This window comes from Procambarus clarkii, chromosome 46, assembly GCF_040958095.1.
Source record: "Procambarus clarkii isolate CNS0578487 chromosome 46, FALCON_Pclarkii_2.0, whole genome shotgun sequence".
Taxonomy (NCBI): domain Eukaryota; kingdom Metazoa; phylum Arthropoda; class Malacostraca; order Decapoda; family Cambaridae; genus Procambarus; species Procambarus clarkii.
Window position 1 is genome coordinate 15630245 of NC_091195.1, and position 16837 is coordinate 15647081.

Consider the following 16837-nt stretch of genomic DNA (forward strand, 5'->3'; position numbering starts at 1 on the left):
GCCCATATCAAGAGGATAACATCAGCGGCATATGCCAGGCTGGCCAACATGCGAACGGCATTCAGAAACTTGTGTAAAGAATCATTCAGAACTTTGTATACCACATATGTCAGGCCAATCCTGGAGTATGCAGCCCAGCATGGAGTCCATATCTAGTCAAGGATAAGACTAAACTGGAAAAGGTTCAAAGGTTTGCCACCAGACTAGTACCCGAGCTGAGAGGTATAAACTACGAGGAGAGACTACGGGAATTAAGCCTCACTTCGCTGGAAGACAGAAGAGTTAGTGGGGACATGATCACCACATTCAAGATTCTGAAGGGAATTGATAGGGTAGATAAAGACAGGCTATTTAACACAAGGGGCACACGCACAAGGGGACACAGGTGGTTACTGAGCGCCCAAATGAGCCACAGAGATATTAGAAAGAACTTTTTTAGTGTCAGAGTGGTTGACAAATGGAATGCATTAGGAAGTGATGTGGTGGAGGCTGACTCCATACACAGTTTCAAGTGTAGATATGATAGAGCCCAATAGGCTCAGGAATCTGTACACCTGTTGATTGACGGTTGAGAGGCGGGACCAAAGAGCCAGAGCTCATCCCCCGCAAACACAACTAGGTGAGTACAACTAGGTGAGTACACACACACACACCAACTCATCCTGTAACTACACTTAGGTAATTACACACACACACACACATTTGATAGGTTTAGACCGATAATGTATGATAAGTAATGTAAGGTTGCACACTGCCGCAGGCCAAGAGAGTGGTGGTGTATGTGGGGCGTGCCCGCCCTGACCGCCTGGTGGAGGAGCTGATGGCGGAGATGGCCACTGTGGAGACCCTCAACTGTGTCATAGAGCGCACCGAAACTCCTCCCTTCTTCAGGTAAGCTCACCTCACCACTGTTAATGTATATATTTGCATGGTCTTCATTTCACTGAAATTGTCATTATTTAATACTAAGGTAATTTGACTAGGCAGAGCTTCATGGTTAGGACATGCAGCACAAGAAGGTGACGATATGCTAAATCTTCAAACACTGTATAAAGTATTAATGTATAAATGGTAACAAAATATGTAACTTGTTCATCAATGCTGTCATATGCTCAAGTTGCTAAGCGATTATTGGAGTTCAATTTCCGAAGCCTTTGTAACACTGCCACTGCTCACAGGATAGAAACTCTATTGAGCTGACCCAAAACTCATGGAGTAGATGAGGCTACAAGAACATCAGCGACAGAGCCCACACCATGAACTACAACACTCTAACGACCTTGATAGTTTAAGTAGTCCACTATAGCAGTATGGATAGGTGGACTTGTCATACATGCCAAATTTTATATTAGTTGTATGCATTATGTTTCTGCTTTAATTAGAGTATATTTGTAGTTAGAACGTCGTGAAGATGGCGTGGAAGTGTTGTATTGGGAGTTTTTTGAGGCAGAGGAACAATAAAGGGAATGAGGGTAAACAGTGGGAAGGAAAGAGGGAAGGAAAGTAAAAAGAGAATGAGAGAGACAGAGCATAAAAATTGGGAAAGAGGAGGGGGAAGGGAATTATCAGGGGGAAAGCTCCAAGCTATTATGACTATATAGCACTGGGAAAGAGTCAGTATAAGGATTTGGGATTTGGGAAGGAATGGTGCCCATGCAAGCACTTGGACGGTGGGGGATTGAGCCCTGACCTGCATGAAGTGAAACCGTCACTCTACCGTCCAGAGAAATGAAGATAAAGAGAAGAAAGGAATGGAATGTAGGGAAAATGAGAATGTAGGAAGCAGGAATAAAATAAGGAGAGGGTAAGGAAGATCAAGGTATATTGGGAGGTAGAGGATAAAGAGGAAATAAGAGATGCGAGTATAAACAGAGAGGAGCAGGTGGAATACAAAGAGAGGGGGAGGAAGGATTCTCATGCATCAGTGTATAGAGATGGATGGCACCAGGGTAAAAGGAGTTTTATTAGGGGCCTCCCTTCAAGCGCTCTGCCATGCAATAAGGCCACTTCCTGTATTGCACCGTCATGGATAACAAATACTTTGTGAAAGAGTAAATAACATTGTGTCTGGATGAGGTTCCAGGAGTTCTTCTGCATCCCAGGCTCGGCCCAAGGCCAAGCTTGACTTCTGAGAGCTTTGTCCAACAGGCTGTTGCTTGGAGGAGCCCACAGGCCCAAATATCCACCACAGCCCACTTGGTCCGGTACTTCTTGAAGAAAACTGTGATAGTTAATAACAGATCTGTGCTGGCCCACAGTAGAAAGAAAAAGTCTGGATGCTAAAGCATTCAAAGCTCTGCCAGTGCAAGAATGCCACTTCCTGTATTGCACCGCCATGGATAACAAATACTTTGCGAAAGAGCAAATAACATTGTGTCTGGATGAGGTTCCAGGAGTTCTTCTGCATCCCAGGCCTGGCCCGAGGCCCGGCTTGACTTTCTGAAAGCTGTGTCCAACAGGCTGTTGCGTGGAGTGGCCCACAAGCCCACATATCCACCACAGCCCGCTTGGACCGGCACTTCTTGAAGAAAACTGTGATAGTTAATAACAGATCTGTGCTGGCCCGCAGTAGAAAGAAAAAGTCTGGACATTGAAGCATTCTTTGGACCTAAATCTATACAGTATAATTCAAACGAGTAATAGCGGCGAAATTCAAATTCAGCCATGAACAACTTGGCCAAGGTGTCACCTGGTAATACTGAAGGATTGTGCCCCCCCCCCCACACACACACTCTAGTGATGTTAATGTAAACTTAATATTTAGGTTTTTCTTTGTACCTGACCAAAGTCTCAAGGAGCAGAGAATATTGCACTTGAGGCACAATTGAATTAGTGCTAATTTAAACAGTTTGGAAATAAATCGAGAGTCAACTGTGTACAGTATATATGTATGGGAGAGTATATATGTATACAGTACTCAGACACTAAATTGTTTTGTCCCCTGCCTGCCTGAATGGCTGGTTCACCCGATGGTGGTCTGGAGTATTGGCCAGGTAAGCCAACTAGCAAATACTTGGTCTGGAGTATTGGCCAGGTAGGCCAACTAGCAAATACTTGGTCTGGAGTATTGGCCAGGTAGGCCAACTAGCAAATACTTGGTCTGGAGTATTGGCCAAGTAGGCCAATTAGCAAATACTTGGTCTGGAGTATTGGCCAGGTAGGCCAACTAGCAAATACTTGGTCTGAAGTATTGGCCAGGTAGGCCAACTAGCTATTACTTGGTCTGGAGTATTGGCCAGGTAGGCCAACTAGCAAATACTTGGTCTGGAGTATTGGCCAGGTAGGCCAACTAGCTATTACTTGGTCTGGAGTATTGGCCAGGTAGGCCAACTAGCAAATACTTGGTCTGGAGTATTGGCCAGGTAGGCCAACTAGCAAATACTTGGTCTGAAGTATTGGCCAGGTAGGCCAACTAGCTATTACTTGGTCTGGAGTATTGGCCAGGTAGGCCAACTAGCAAATACTTGGTCTGGAGTATTGGCCAGGTAGGCCAACTAGCTATTACTTGGTCTGGAGTATTGGCCAGGTAGGCCAACTAGCAAATACTTGGTTGTCCCTGAGGATGCCAAATTCTATGAATATATTAACATTTTTTTAGAAGTCCTTTTAGGCTGGAGACACCGGGCATTTTATTGCCTGGTGTCTCCCTGGCACTAATATTACCCAAAAAGGCAACTTGATAAACTCCCTGATGCTTAGGTGTCGAATATTGACGTACTGTGACTGTGCATGATCAGTCTGGCTTGCTGAAAGTGGTGCGGTTATCCAGGCTTCCACTGTACTGTTTAGTCTGCTTTATAATGATCCAGTGAATTTATGTTGTTTGGTACAGTATAACCCCCAAAATCAGACCACTTTATAACAAATACCAGTCCAGTTTTCTCCATAACTGCATGTCCAGAGATCAGATTTAGACTGTTTCATTTACATTTGTGATGAAATCCTGGTTATCTTCACATACAATATATATAGTCATTTTTACTAGATGGTATTTTTCCTATTGCCTTGCATTTAATAGTAAATAGTATTGAATATATTTCTTTCTTGTTAATATAAAACAAAATATATTTAATACTATTAATTACTAAATGCTTGTAGAGCTCTTAACACCATGATGATAAAACTCAGTACTAACACAAATTTGATTACTGTACATCATTGGTATTTGACTGCAGGCATTGATGACTGTCTTTACACCCACACTGTTGGATTTTGCTGATTATATATGGCATCTTGCCACTATAGTTTTATTAAATACTTTATCAGCAAAGTAATGGGTCTGCCAGGGCTTCAAATAGCAGCAAATTCAAGAGAAAACATGTTGTGAATAATATTGAGCAGATTATAATAGAGAGTTTATAAAGAAAGTTCAGTCTGGCATCCCTATGAGTATTTTGTATGCTAATTTCAAAGTTGGCAATACATGTACTCTAATTTTTTTTTTGTTTTTTACCTTACAATGGCATCTTTTCCGTGTAGTTTTCAGTTTCTACTTGTTGAGGGCCAGAGACTTGACCAAAATGTTATCACCTTCCTTTTAGGTCATGTGTTTGGGGGGTGGGTTATTTGGTTTCAGCCTGTGAGTTTACCTGAGAGCCACTAACACTAGTGGCTTCAACGAGGACAGGAAGCCGGCGGCTTTTTGTAGGTCCATCCCTCCCCCCATTTGCCTTGATGATCTTTTCCAGCCAGCCTCATTATTGTGGCTTAATCTCTGTATATCCAGATTATTCACAAATCCAGATCAGGTCTGGAACAATGTAATCTGGGTTTTGGAAGATATACTGTACAGTACAGTATAGGTACCTGTACTGTACGGCACCCTTACTGTGTAAGGGTGCCGGTCGGCCGAGCAGACAGCACGCTCGACTTGTGATCCTGTGGTCCCGGGTTTGATCCCAGGCGCCGGCGAAAAACAATGGGCAGAGTTTCTTTCACCCTATGCCCCTGTTACCTAGCAGTAAAATAGGTACCTGGGTGTTAGTCAGCTATCACGGGCTGCTTCCTGGGGGTGGAGGCCTGGTCGAGGACCGGGTCGCGGGGACACTAAAAAAAGCACCGAAATCATCTCAAGTTAACATCAAGATAACCTCAAGATATACCTTAATTATTAAGTCTTTGTATATATCTAAAAAAAAAAAAAAAAAAAAAAAAAGTTCCTTTAGTGTTATGCAAACATATTTTCTAGTATCTTTTGTCTGTTGAAAATGGGTGAAAGTAGTTTAATATAATTTAGCAAGTAAGATTTAACTATTAATATTTAATGTAAAATACAGTAAATACAAGTAAGCAAGAGAAAAGCTTAAAATAATGTAAATTTTGCTGCATTTCCCAATTGTTTAAAATGTGGCGTGCCATATCATATATTGTTCCATATATGTTGCATTGTTTCTATGTTATAGCAACTGTTTTATCCCAAAATCATATACCGTAGTTTAACCAGCTTCTTTATTTTGTATAGACTCACTTCCATGCGTAAAACGTCCTCCCATGGCGAGGGTGGCGGTGTTGGGGGTAGCGGGGCGCCACAGGAGCAGACGCCCTCCGAGCGGGGCACCTTACACACAAAGCGACATTCCGGAGATCATCATGACCTTCCCAGAGAGAGATATTCCCCACTGTGAGTAAAAGTATTTATAAGTGTTACTATAGTAAATATTTTGTAATTACAGTCTAGATTAAATTAATGTTATAACCAAGAGCACATTATTGTAAGTTAGAATTACATTGGTTAAACTTGATCTTACCTGAATTTATCTGAGGAGGCCACTAACACACTAGTGGCCTTGATGAGGACAGAAAGCCGGCAGCTTGTCCTAAGGGGCCCTGATGGCTGAGTGGACAGCACTCAAGATTCATAGTCCTAAGGTTGTGTGTTCGATTCCTGGTGGAGGTAGAAAAAAAATGGGTGGTTTCTTTCACCCTGATGCACCTGTTCACCTAGAAGTAAATAGGTACCTGAGAGTTAGATAGCTGCTACGGGCTGCTTCCTGGGCATGTGTAACAAAAAGAAGGCCTGGTCGAGGACTGGGCCGCAGGGACGCTAAGCCCCGAAATCATCTCAAGATAACCATCTCAAGATAGGTCCCTCATTTGTCCCGATTATTATTTCTAGCAGGATTTTAAAATTCAACAGCTTTGGCATTCATGACTTTGGCGGGTAGGCAGTTCTATGGGTTTATAACCCTGTGGGTGAAAAAAGTATCTCCGTTTTTCGTCCTACATTGTGGCGTGTTGAGCTTGAAACCGTTGCTCCTTGTTTGTGTTACATCTGACCTTTTGAAGAAGTTGCCCAGATGCTCTGCCTCTTCCAGAGGGTTGCTCAGCTGTTCCTCGCTGGAATGACCTTCTCTGCTGTTCGTGGCTGGTCCTTCTAATGTGGGGTTATCACTCCCTCTGTGTTGATCCTGTGCTTACAAGGTGTCACACTGGTGGAGTTCGTTGAGGCATCACTAGGTGGTTCTTGATGGCTGTTCTGCCACTTTCTGTAGTTGTTCTTTTTGATCGACATCTCCGCACCAATACTGTTGCCTCGGATCATGCAACACCGGTGGAGCCACTACTGTTTGTGTACGGGGTCAACACTTTCTTGGCTCCATTTTGCAAGTTGTTTCATGCTTTGTTTCACCTCAGACCTATTCTTGTGTTGCCAGAGTCAGTCTAGTCTCTGGACAGTGTGCTCCATTTTCTCTCTTCTGCTTGGTTTCTTGACTCCCCTTTGGTCTAGGTTTCTTTTCTTTAGGCTCTTTTTCTAGGCCACCTTGGCTTCCAGCCGCTGTGTGGAGGTGCTTCATGCTTTTGCTTAGTGCAGGTGGTTTAGGTTCGAACCCTCATCAAGGTTCCTGTGGATTTGTTCATAGATATATCGCATTAATGTGATTTCTCTCTGTTTTGAAGGAGGTAGTTCTACCTGTCAAAGGTAGAACTACTGGTTGATAGAGCCCGAGTGCATGGGAGAATTGAACGAAACCCCGGTTAGACTTCAGTGGAAGCCTCAGGACCCTTGTGGATGCAGTAGTACCCCAGGTTGCAATTCTTTTACCGATGTCATGGTGGAATTGACTAGTGTACGCCTGATAACACGCAGCGCATAGATTCAAACCCTCATCAAGGCTCCTGTGAATTTGTTTATGGGGAAACTGTTAGAAGGTCACAGGGCATTGAAAGAGATGCAGGAAGAACAAAAGGTTTTAATGAAACCATTCACGGGCCTTAAAAAATCACTGGATGATACAGTGCACGGGTGGGCTCCCCAGAGCCGACCAGGAAAACCCAGGGGGAAACTTAGTGAATGCAGGCGGAGTTCCAGAGACTGATGTGGGTGCCCAGGAGAGGGATACAGAAACAAGAGATAGACAAAGATGAAAAAAAACAAGCCTCATTATTAGAAACCTTGCAAGAAAAGAAGACAAGAATGACCAGGAACTCATTGAGGAAATGATTGTGAAACTGTTAGGCAGGGTGGAGGAATTAAATTCATCAAACGTTGAGAGAATAGGTAGGCCGGAAGCAAATATGGTATGAATAACCATTGCAAATTTTGAACACAAAAGGTTGATAATAAGCAGGGCCCACGGACTCAAGGATCTAGAAGGGTATAACCAAGTATACATTTCCCCAAATCTCACAGTTGAACAGTTCACAACAATAAAAAAGACAGGGTGCTAAGAGGCAAGTTAAAGGAATTAAGAAACACAGACTGATATAAAAATTGGTCTGTGTTTCTGGAGATCAGAAGAGGGCAGGTGATCTGGAAAGTAGGAGGAGGAGAGGACATAGTCCTTCACCCAGCCAGGCTGAACTTTATATCTTGAACAACAAACGGGTGCAGAACCAGAGCGACTATGAGCAGATCAGGAATGTGTTATACACAGGAACAATCTTTCAGGAATCCCCCAGAAACAACATCAGGAGTTTAAACTGTTTCTACAGAAATACCACAACCCTAGTCAGTCACAAGCCACAAGCATTCAAATCAGTCCAGGATAGCTCCGGGGAACCTGCTGGGTCTCAACCAGAAAATGGCATTTCATTACATTCAACACTTTTTTTTAATTAGAAATGCATGAAATACATGAAATAATAAGTTTCAAAGTTGTAGATATTACTGTGTTGTATTTTATGTGTTTGTTGTGCAGAGTTTCAAGAGAACAACGCAGTGCTCCGGGATCATTGCGTAGTGTGTCCAGTGTCGGGTCTGGAGTCTCCAGTGTCATTGCTGTGGATAGTTCCTGCTGCAGCGTCAACAGCAGCAACCACAGCAATTAATGTCAAGTCCCGACCCAACTCCTCATTGGCTCCTAACTCCTTAACATCTAATGTGCAGGAGGATCTCAACCCAAATGGTGTTGAGGTGAGTTCCTTAGGTTTAATAGAGTGCTACTAAAATTTGTAATCAAAAGTTTTCAAATAATTTGTTGTATTTTAATTATGTCTCCTGTTTTCACTGTCATGTTTTTTTTTTTTTTGTGTGTGTGTAATGTTTCACATATTTAATATTATTCAGAGAAGAAATTGTCCTACAGTATTACAGTATTTTTATAATCGGTATTTATTATTCAAAGTGATTTTGTGATGAGGCAACTGCTATTTGTTAATATGAAAAGTTACAAAAACATATTATGAAGCTGCTGTAATTAATTATGCAGTGTAGTATAAATATTGTATATGAATAATATTTATAAAAATATAAAAAGTGGTTGAAGTGGAATACAGTATTAGGTATAAAGTTTGTCGTAATTACATCTAGTACCGGCTTCTCTTTTATAACCCAGATGACCTATCTTGCATCAAGAATTTCTAGCATCCACATCTAATTCCAGGCTGCCATTCCACAAGAGGATAACTTTGCAGTGCTCAGAGCTCAGAACACTAACACAAGCGGGGCTCCTGGGGTAACAGGGGGAAGCACAGCAGCAGCAGCAGGCATAGATGACATTAGCGAGCGATATGAACCACCCCAGCCACACCCACTGCCAATGCCATGAATATGGAGGTTACTTTGCACCACTTACTGAGTACTTGCCAGATAGTTCTCAGCCTATCACTGCATTTCATAGGTAAGTTATTTTATAATAATAATAATAGTAATAATAATACACAGAGTAATCACACTAACGTGATGTACCAGTGATAACATCCATGGGAGCCGTGATGAGGATTCGAACCTATGCGGTGGGTGTTCCCAATCAAATCAATCATCTCAAGATAACACACACATGCCCCCAGACAATCAAACATCGTCTGTGTATTGAAAGAGGAGTGTCAGAGGTAGAACATTCCTAGATGACAGTCCAAAATACAGAGGGGGGGAATTGTGTAAAAATCCTGGTCCAGCTTCATTGGAAACCTCAGGAAACCCTAGTGTGTTCAGCAGAACTCCAGGTTGCAATCCTTTTGACCATGTCGTGGCCTGATTGTTTGGAGCGTGTGCGTGGGACTACCCACCACATAAGTTCGAATCCTCATCACGGCTCCTTCGGATTTTCTCAATAATAATAATAATAATACAGTAATAATAATTTTTATTTAAGCAAAAGTACTTACTACATACAAAATAGGAAACAAGAATGTAGGATGTATAAGTAAGTACTATGCCTAAAGTCACTGATACCCACAGCTCCCCCACAGCATTTCTGTGGGGGAGCTTTGGAGGCTCCCTGAAGCTATCTTACTGATCAGGGGGCCATACTACTTGAGTATCATCAGTCATGGAGTTCTTTGTATGCCTACCGGGGACCATGAGCCAGAACCTTGCAGTTCCTGTGGCGCGGGGGTAAAACACTCGTGCAGTGCTTCTTGAGAGCTTTGGCCTTGGTTTGTATCCTGGCCGGGAAGGCACCAATCCTTAACTGTAGTCTCTGTTCACCCAGCAGTGAATGGGTATCTGGGGCCAGATTCACGAAAGCACTTACGCAAGCACTTAAGAACGTGTACATCTTTCCTCAATCTTTGACGGTTTTGGTTACATTTATTAAACAGTTTACAAGCATGAAAACTTCCCATTCAACTGTTGTTATTGTTATAAACAGCCTCCTGATGCTTCGGAGCTCATTAACTGTTTAATAATTAGAAACAAAGCCGCCAAAGATTGAGAAAAGATGTACAGGTTCGTAAGTGTTTGTGTAAGTGCTTTCGTGAATTTGGCCCCTGGTTGTTAAACAATTTAGCGGCTCATATTCCAGGGAAAAAATCAGATTAAAGACCTGCCTGAAACACTAAGCATGCCAGAGACTTTACAAGAATGTAAGAACTTTTGTATATATATTAAAAAAAAAAAAACTGCCCCCCCCCCTCAGAGAGATGCAGGGAGCAATAGTCCATGAATACTTTACATTTAAAGTATGTCATCATGCCATCGACCAGGGAATGCACCCATAAAGGTAGGTGAATCAAAACAGACTACAGCCTGGTTGAAAATTGAGACATATGTCCTCATAAGGAAAAAAGAATGTCTCCAACAAAGAAAACAAACAGGCAAAACTAAATCCATCTAACCCTCCCCCCCCCCTTGTTAGCACCACCCAGATCCCCTTGGGGGGGGGGGGGGAGCCAGCCTCCTCACCTGGGCTGCCACCAGCCAGTTCTTTGACTGATGACATGCTGAGTGATCACTGTCGCTCTAGCTCCGTATTCCTGTTTTCTTTGGTGTTTTCGCCCTTGCGACGGTGTTATAAACGGATGTGTGCATGTAGCCAGGAGTTTTTGAGTACTGGGGCAGCCCGCAACTGCAATACTCCTCCCGCGGCATTGCTGCAGGAGGAGTCCTACCTTCAGCTGTTTTTGGAGGGCACCTGGGTCACTTGTTGGTTGCTCGAGCAGCTGTGCGGGAGTATGAACTTTGCCATGCTGGTCTACCCATCGGGTCGGATATGGCTTCGGTGGCTGTTCTGGTTCCTTCGGGGATGTCCCTTCTGCCACTATTGTGATTGCTGGGTTCGGACCTCGGGGCCTTGTGTCGGCTGCTGCGTCGTCGGCTTCATCTTCGGGTTTTTCGGGGTTCAGTGTTGTGGCACCTACCCGAGCCCTCACTCAATCTGTTCACAGATGTGTCGTCTCTTGGCTGGGGCTTTGTGACCAGTGCTCACCAAGGGGCGATGGGGTCCGTCAGGCTCACAGCACGGTGCAAGAGTTCACGGCAGTTTGGCTGTCACTTCGGAAAGTTCGAGTCGCTTCGGGTTAGACCATCCGGCTCCATTCGGACTGTTCTCCAGTCTGAATGGAGTTCTTTTATCCACTTTGAGGCAGTGGATAAAAAGAAACTACTGTACTGTTGAATTCAGTAGCCATGTCAGCGGCTGATAACATTCCACTATTTCCAGCTAGGGAATGTAGGTTTTATGAAAGTTCTTTTTTGACCCTAATATCTGAGCAATGGTGTTCCATGTTTTCTTCATATTACATTTTATTTGATTAAATTGATTTTCATAGTAGGTTGTCTTAACTTTGTTTATTATCTTAGAAAACAGTCAGGAGTAGCACTTGAACAGTTCTCTGGGGAGGACCCCCTAGCCTGTATTTCTTTTCATATTTATGTTTTTTATTAATTTATGTTAGTATCGCTTTAGTGAACCAAGGGTTTTTGGTCCTTTTAGCTGTGACTTGTTTAGTAAGTAAAGGACATTAACACTTTCGCTGGCCTGGCGGGCAACCCGCCGCACACCACAAAGTCGGCCAAGCATTGCCTGTGAGTACATAACCACTCAAATGTTTATAGTCTTTTCAGCGTTCGTACCTCAATTTTCATGCTACGTCGTTCAGTTTGGTATATTAAATTGTTCGCAATAGAATGCTGTAAAGAGATATTTGCATATAAGAACATATAAGACTCACTTTTCTATACTTTCGATGAACACTCAATAACTTTTCCCTCATACTTGTTTCTTTCACTGATTTCATCATGGATTGGCTCAATTCTTGATCACCATCTATCTTGAAGTCAACTTGCAGTGTTTATAAAGCCGGTAACAACAAATCCCCAAGATTAAATAACCGGAATGGGGAACTTTTAAACTCGAGAGGAGATCGCAGTTGTCACGAGCGAGGTCACGAGAAGACCGAGCCTCCAGTGTGGGTGGGCGCCCACACGACGAGGTCAGGATGCCAGGTTGGATATACAGTGGAGCCTCGATTAACGAATTTAATCCATTCTGTCACCGAGCTCGTCATGTGAAACGCTCGTCTTTCGAAACAAATTTCCCCATTTAAAATAATGAAAATAATGGGATTTATTAATCAAATCATTACTAATAAGACACCTGGTGTTGTTCTTCAGCTACATCTTGCTCTGGTTAGGCCCCCCATCTAGATTACGCAGTTCAGTTTTGGTCGCTGTACTATAGAATGGATATAAATTCACTAGAACGCATCCAGCGTAAGATGACAAAGTTAATCCTGCAACTTAGAAACCTGACACATGAAGAAAGGTTGACAAAGCTTAAATTACATTCGCTGGAAAGGCAAAGAGTTAGGGGTGACATATTAGAGGTGTATAAGTGGATGAATGGATATAACAAAGGGAATATTAATAGGGTATAAAAAGTATCAACACAAGACAGAACATGAAACAAGGGGTATAAATTGGATAAGTTTAGATTTTGGAAAGACTTGGTAAATACTGGTTCGGTAAGAGGGTTGTTGATTTGTGGAACGAATTACCATGTAACGTGGTGGAGGTTGGGTCCCTTGATTGTTCCAAGTGTGGGGTGGACATGTATATAAGTGGGATTGGGTAGTTATAAATAGGAGCTGCCTCGTATGGGCCAATAGGCCTTCTGCAGTTGCCTTTATTCTTATGTTCTTATGTTCTTAAAATGTGGTCAAGGGTGTTGGCAATTGTTTCAGTAATTTTCATGGATTTAGTTATCACAGGTAAAAATTTATGGAAGTACATACAATTGAGGGTGGTAGCCATAAGTGGGTTATCAGACTGGCATATGTCAATATTAAAATATCCAGTTAATATTAGTTTATTTTTTTTTTTTTAAGTGTATTATGTAGTACAGTATTAAGTTTCTAAGATTGGAGTTGAATTCAACTACATCAGTGTTAAGAATTCTATAGACTGCTCACAACGTTCAGTTAGTGTTCAAGTCCTTCATTTTGAACTGAGAAAATTTATACTCTCTATGATTGTCTCTAGTTTTATGCACAGAGACGTAGACGGTTAGAACAAGTTAAGAGAGAGTGGTGGTGGAGGCCAAAACCATCGGTAATTTCAAAGCGTTATATGATAAAGAGTACAGGGAAGCCAGGACACTACAAGCATAGTTCTCATCCTGTAACTTCACTTAGGTACCGGTAATTACATAATCGATATTCATATCATGTAATTATAATGAAATTTTATACTATGATGATTACCACATTGCCATACCTGTAGTAAAAATTTTAATAACTGCATTTGGATAATAACCAATCGAGAAATGATTGCAGAATTTTTTCATAGGCCGAGGTAAACTGCACTACATCCATCAGTGGTGTAAAACCCAGATAATAATAGTTTAAAATCAACGTATGATAAGCACATTACCCTGTGACTCAACATACAATGATTACCATACTTTGAGGGTTAAGGATGGTAACTAAATTCTGCCTTATTGGATTTAACATGTAACCTCAAGGAACATATTCCTTCTTAGAATCAGGAAAGTATTGAACTGTACAGGGAGCACTTAGGTAGTTTCACTAAGAAACAACAATGTGTGAAATAATTATGATTACTTCCATAAGTGTAATTACTTAAGTATAGTTAGAGGATTAGAGCGTCGCTTGTAGTGTGCCATCTGTACTATCATATGACATTTTGAAATTACCGAAGGTGTTGACATCCACCACCTTCTCACTTAAATTGTTCTAACTGCCTTCGGTCCCATTTGCAAAAAGAGACCATTCAAATATTTTTTGTCATCACTGTAACCTTAGCATAAATCTATGACCTCTTATTCTTGAATTTGCAGGTTTCAAGAATTCCTCTTTGTCAATTTTCTAGATTCATGTTGCTATTTTGTATGTAGTGGTCACATTGCCTCCCTTTCTTCTGTCTTCTAGCTTTGGCATATTTAAATTAATGCCTCTAGCCTCTACTCATAGCTTTTGTTGTTCAGTTATTTTGTAGTATACCTTTGCACCTTTTCTAGTTTCATTATTCCCTCACATACAACTTTCATGGCATGAGGAGGCAATTTGCCCCAAGAAGATAAAACAAGTATTATATAATATAGGAAAATGGGTGTTCACAGAGCACATGTTTTATCACGCTGCTGTCCACACAGCAGCGTTGAGGAGACCCAGTACCATCACACTGCAGTATATCATCCACATCTTAGTAGAAAATGAAATGAAGAAAATGGAAAAGGAAACAACACATGTAAACAACCCTTTTAACCCCGGTCATAGCTCAGTCGATTAAGGCAGTGTCAGGGATGTTCCCAGACGCAGGTTCGAATCCTCGTCACGGCCCTTGTGGATTTGTTCATTTAACACATGTAAATAAAAATATTAAGAGAAATAGGACTGGAAGAAATGATACTTATTGGGAAAACAATATGGAGGTGTAACAAATTAGAAAACTGTCAATAGGGCTACAAGCCCATTTTTTTATTAATTTGTTTTTTTGTTTTTCTTAACTAATAGCTGATGCTAGATCACATTCTATTACGTTTAGATGCATTTTTATCCCAGGATGTTTTCATATCAATAGAAAAAATTACACGTTCAGATTTTTCTTTTCCAGATGCAACTTAGCTGTGATGTTGATCTGTGATGTGATAGTAGCTGGGATTGATGTTGATTGTCACAGTGTTGACTGGTCCATCCATGTGCCTCTCATGCTGCATATTATCACCCTTGGGCTCGACCACTCCAGGCCACTCGTACATCTACACTGTATGTATATTTTATTTTCTATTTATTTATTTATTTATTTATTTATTTATTTTTTAATTTTAATTTTCTTAGTGTGACACTAATTCTTCGTTTAATTGCCGAGTCTGTTTGGCCAATTTTTGTTTCATATGTTGCTTATACACAGTATATGTTTTACATAAACACAGTCATTACTGGTAATTATCATCATCAATCATGATCATCATCAGTCATGATCATCATCACCATCACATCATCATCAGTCAGCATATTAATCAGTTTACCATTTTTCGTGGAATATGGAAAGATTTGTATTACAGTCCCCATGTAGGACATTGGGTGCAAGAAGTGCAGAGTGATGTGACCTGGCACAGTTACTTATAAAATATGGACACTTTACCACTATATTCTAGCAGCATTTCATAGCTGACGAATGAAACTAATCCATGTTAATTCTTGAAAAATAAAATTGTTAATTATTCACTCTCATGCTAATTAAATCTCCCATTCGACTCAGACCTGTTCATTGCTAATTTAATTACTGTGTTTTCTTTGTAATTACCTAAATGTAATTTACAAAGTGTAGTTACAGAATGAGAGCTATTCTCGTGGTATTCCGTCTTTCTAGTACTCTTTGTCGTATAACGCTTTGAAACAACTGATGGTTTTGACCTCCACCACCTTCTCACTTAGTTTGTTCCAACCATCTATCACTCGGTTTGCAAAACTAAAATGTCTAATATTGTTTCGGCACCTCTGTTTTCTTTGCTTGAATTTGTGTCCTCTTGTTTGTGAAGTTGCTGGTTTCAGGAATTCCTCTTTGTCAATTTGGTGTTTGTTAGTATTTTGTTAGTGGTGATTATTTCACCTCATTCTTCTATCTTCTAATTTTGGCATGTTTAACACCTCTAGTCTCTCCATGTAACTCTTTATTTTTCAGTTCCAGAAGCCATTTTGTAGTATGCTGTTGCACGTTTTCCAGTTTATTTGTGCTTTCTGAGATTTGGGCACCATACAACTGCTGCATATTCCAATTTTGTTCTTGCAAAAGTCACGAACAGTTTATTATTCCACCATCCATATAATTAAAAGCATGTCTGATGTTGGAGAAGTGACGTATACGCAGCTCTCACGATGTTCTTTGTGTTCCTCTGGCGACAACTTACTATCCAAAAGAACCTTAGGTCTCATTCTTTATTAGAATTCTGTAATTCCTTTCCACATAATTTGTAAGTTATGTGTGGCCTATTTTCTCCAATTCCACATTCCATAACATGGCATTTATTCACATTGAATTCCATTTGCCACTTGACAATCACTTATTTTATGTAGAACCATTTGAAGGGCATTACAATCATCTGCATCTACTATCTTCCCCAGTATCTTAGCATCATCTATAAACATGTTCATATAATTTGGATTTCATCTGGTAGGTCATTTATGTAGATGATGAACATTACTTGTGCAAGAATTGAACCCTGTAGTACTCCGCTAGTAACACACTTCTAGTCATATACATTGTCTCTGATTACTGCCCTCATCTGTCAGATGAAAATTTCTCATCCATGTCAGAAATCTCCCTGTCACCCTTCCAACATGTTCCAGTTTCCAGAACAGCCTCTTGTGTGGGATTCTATCAAAATCCTGTTTTAGGTCCAGATAGACATAGTCAACCCAACCACCTTTTTCCTGTAGTATCTCTGTGGCTCTATCATAAAAGCTAAGTAGATTTATTACACAGGATCTTCCTGCTTGAGTACCATACTCTTTGCCTTTTCCACATATCTGCTAAGATTCCTGTGCACAAGGATGTCTGGAATATTAATTGGAGTGGAATGCTCAGCTCAGTTGCACATTCTCACAGCACTCAAGGTGAAACTCCATCAGGTCCAACCATTTTATTTCTTCCTAGTCCCATGAGTAATTGTTCCACTTCGTCTTGAGATTTCTGTATGTATTCTATGGCATGTTC

At 41.1% G+C, this 16837-nt stretch overlaps 1 protein-coding gene across 1 annotated transcript in view; it reads left to right on the forward strand.

Moving 5' to 3' along the window:
* Nucleotides 1-16837, forward strand: part of fry (Protein furry) — a 542054-nt gene that overhangs the window by 359786 nt on the left and 165431 nt on the right. Inside the window, 7 exon segments of the mRNA XM_069301552.1 lie at nt 761-891; nt 5462-5620; nt 7875-7948; nt 8139-8353; nt 8823-8984; nt 8986-9059; nt 14735-14886. Of these exon segments, the coding sequence (XP_069157653.1) occupies nt 761-891; nt 5462-5620; nt 7875-7948; nt 8139-8353; nt 8823-8984; nt 8986-9059; nt 14735-14886 (967 nt within the window).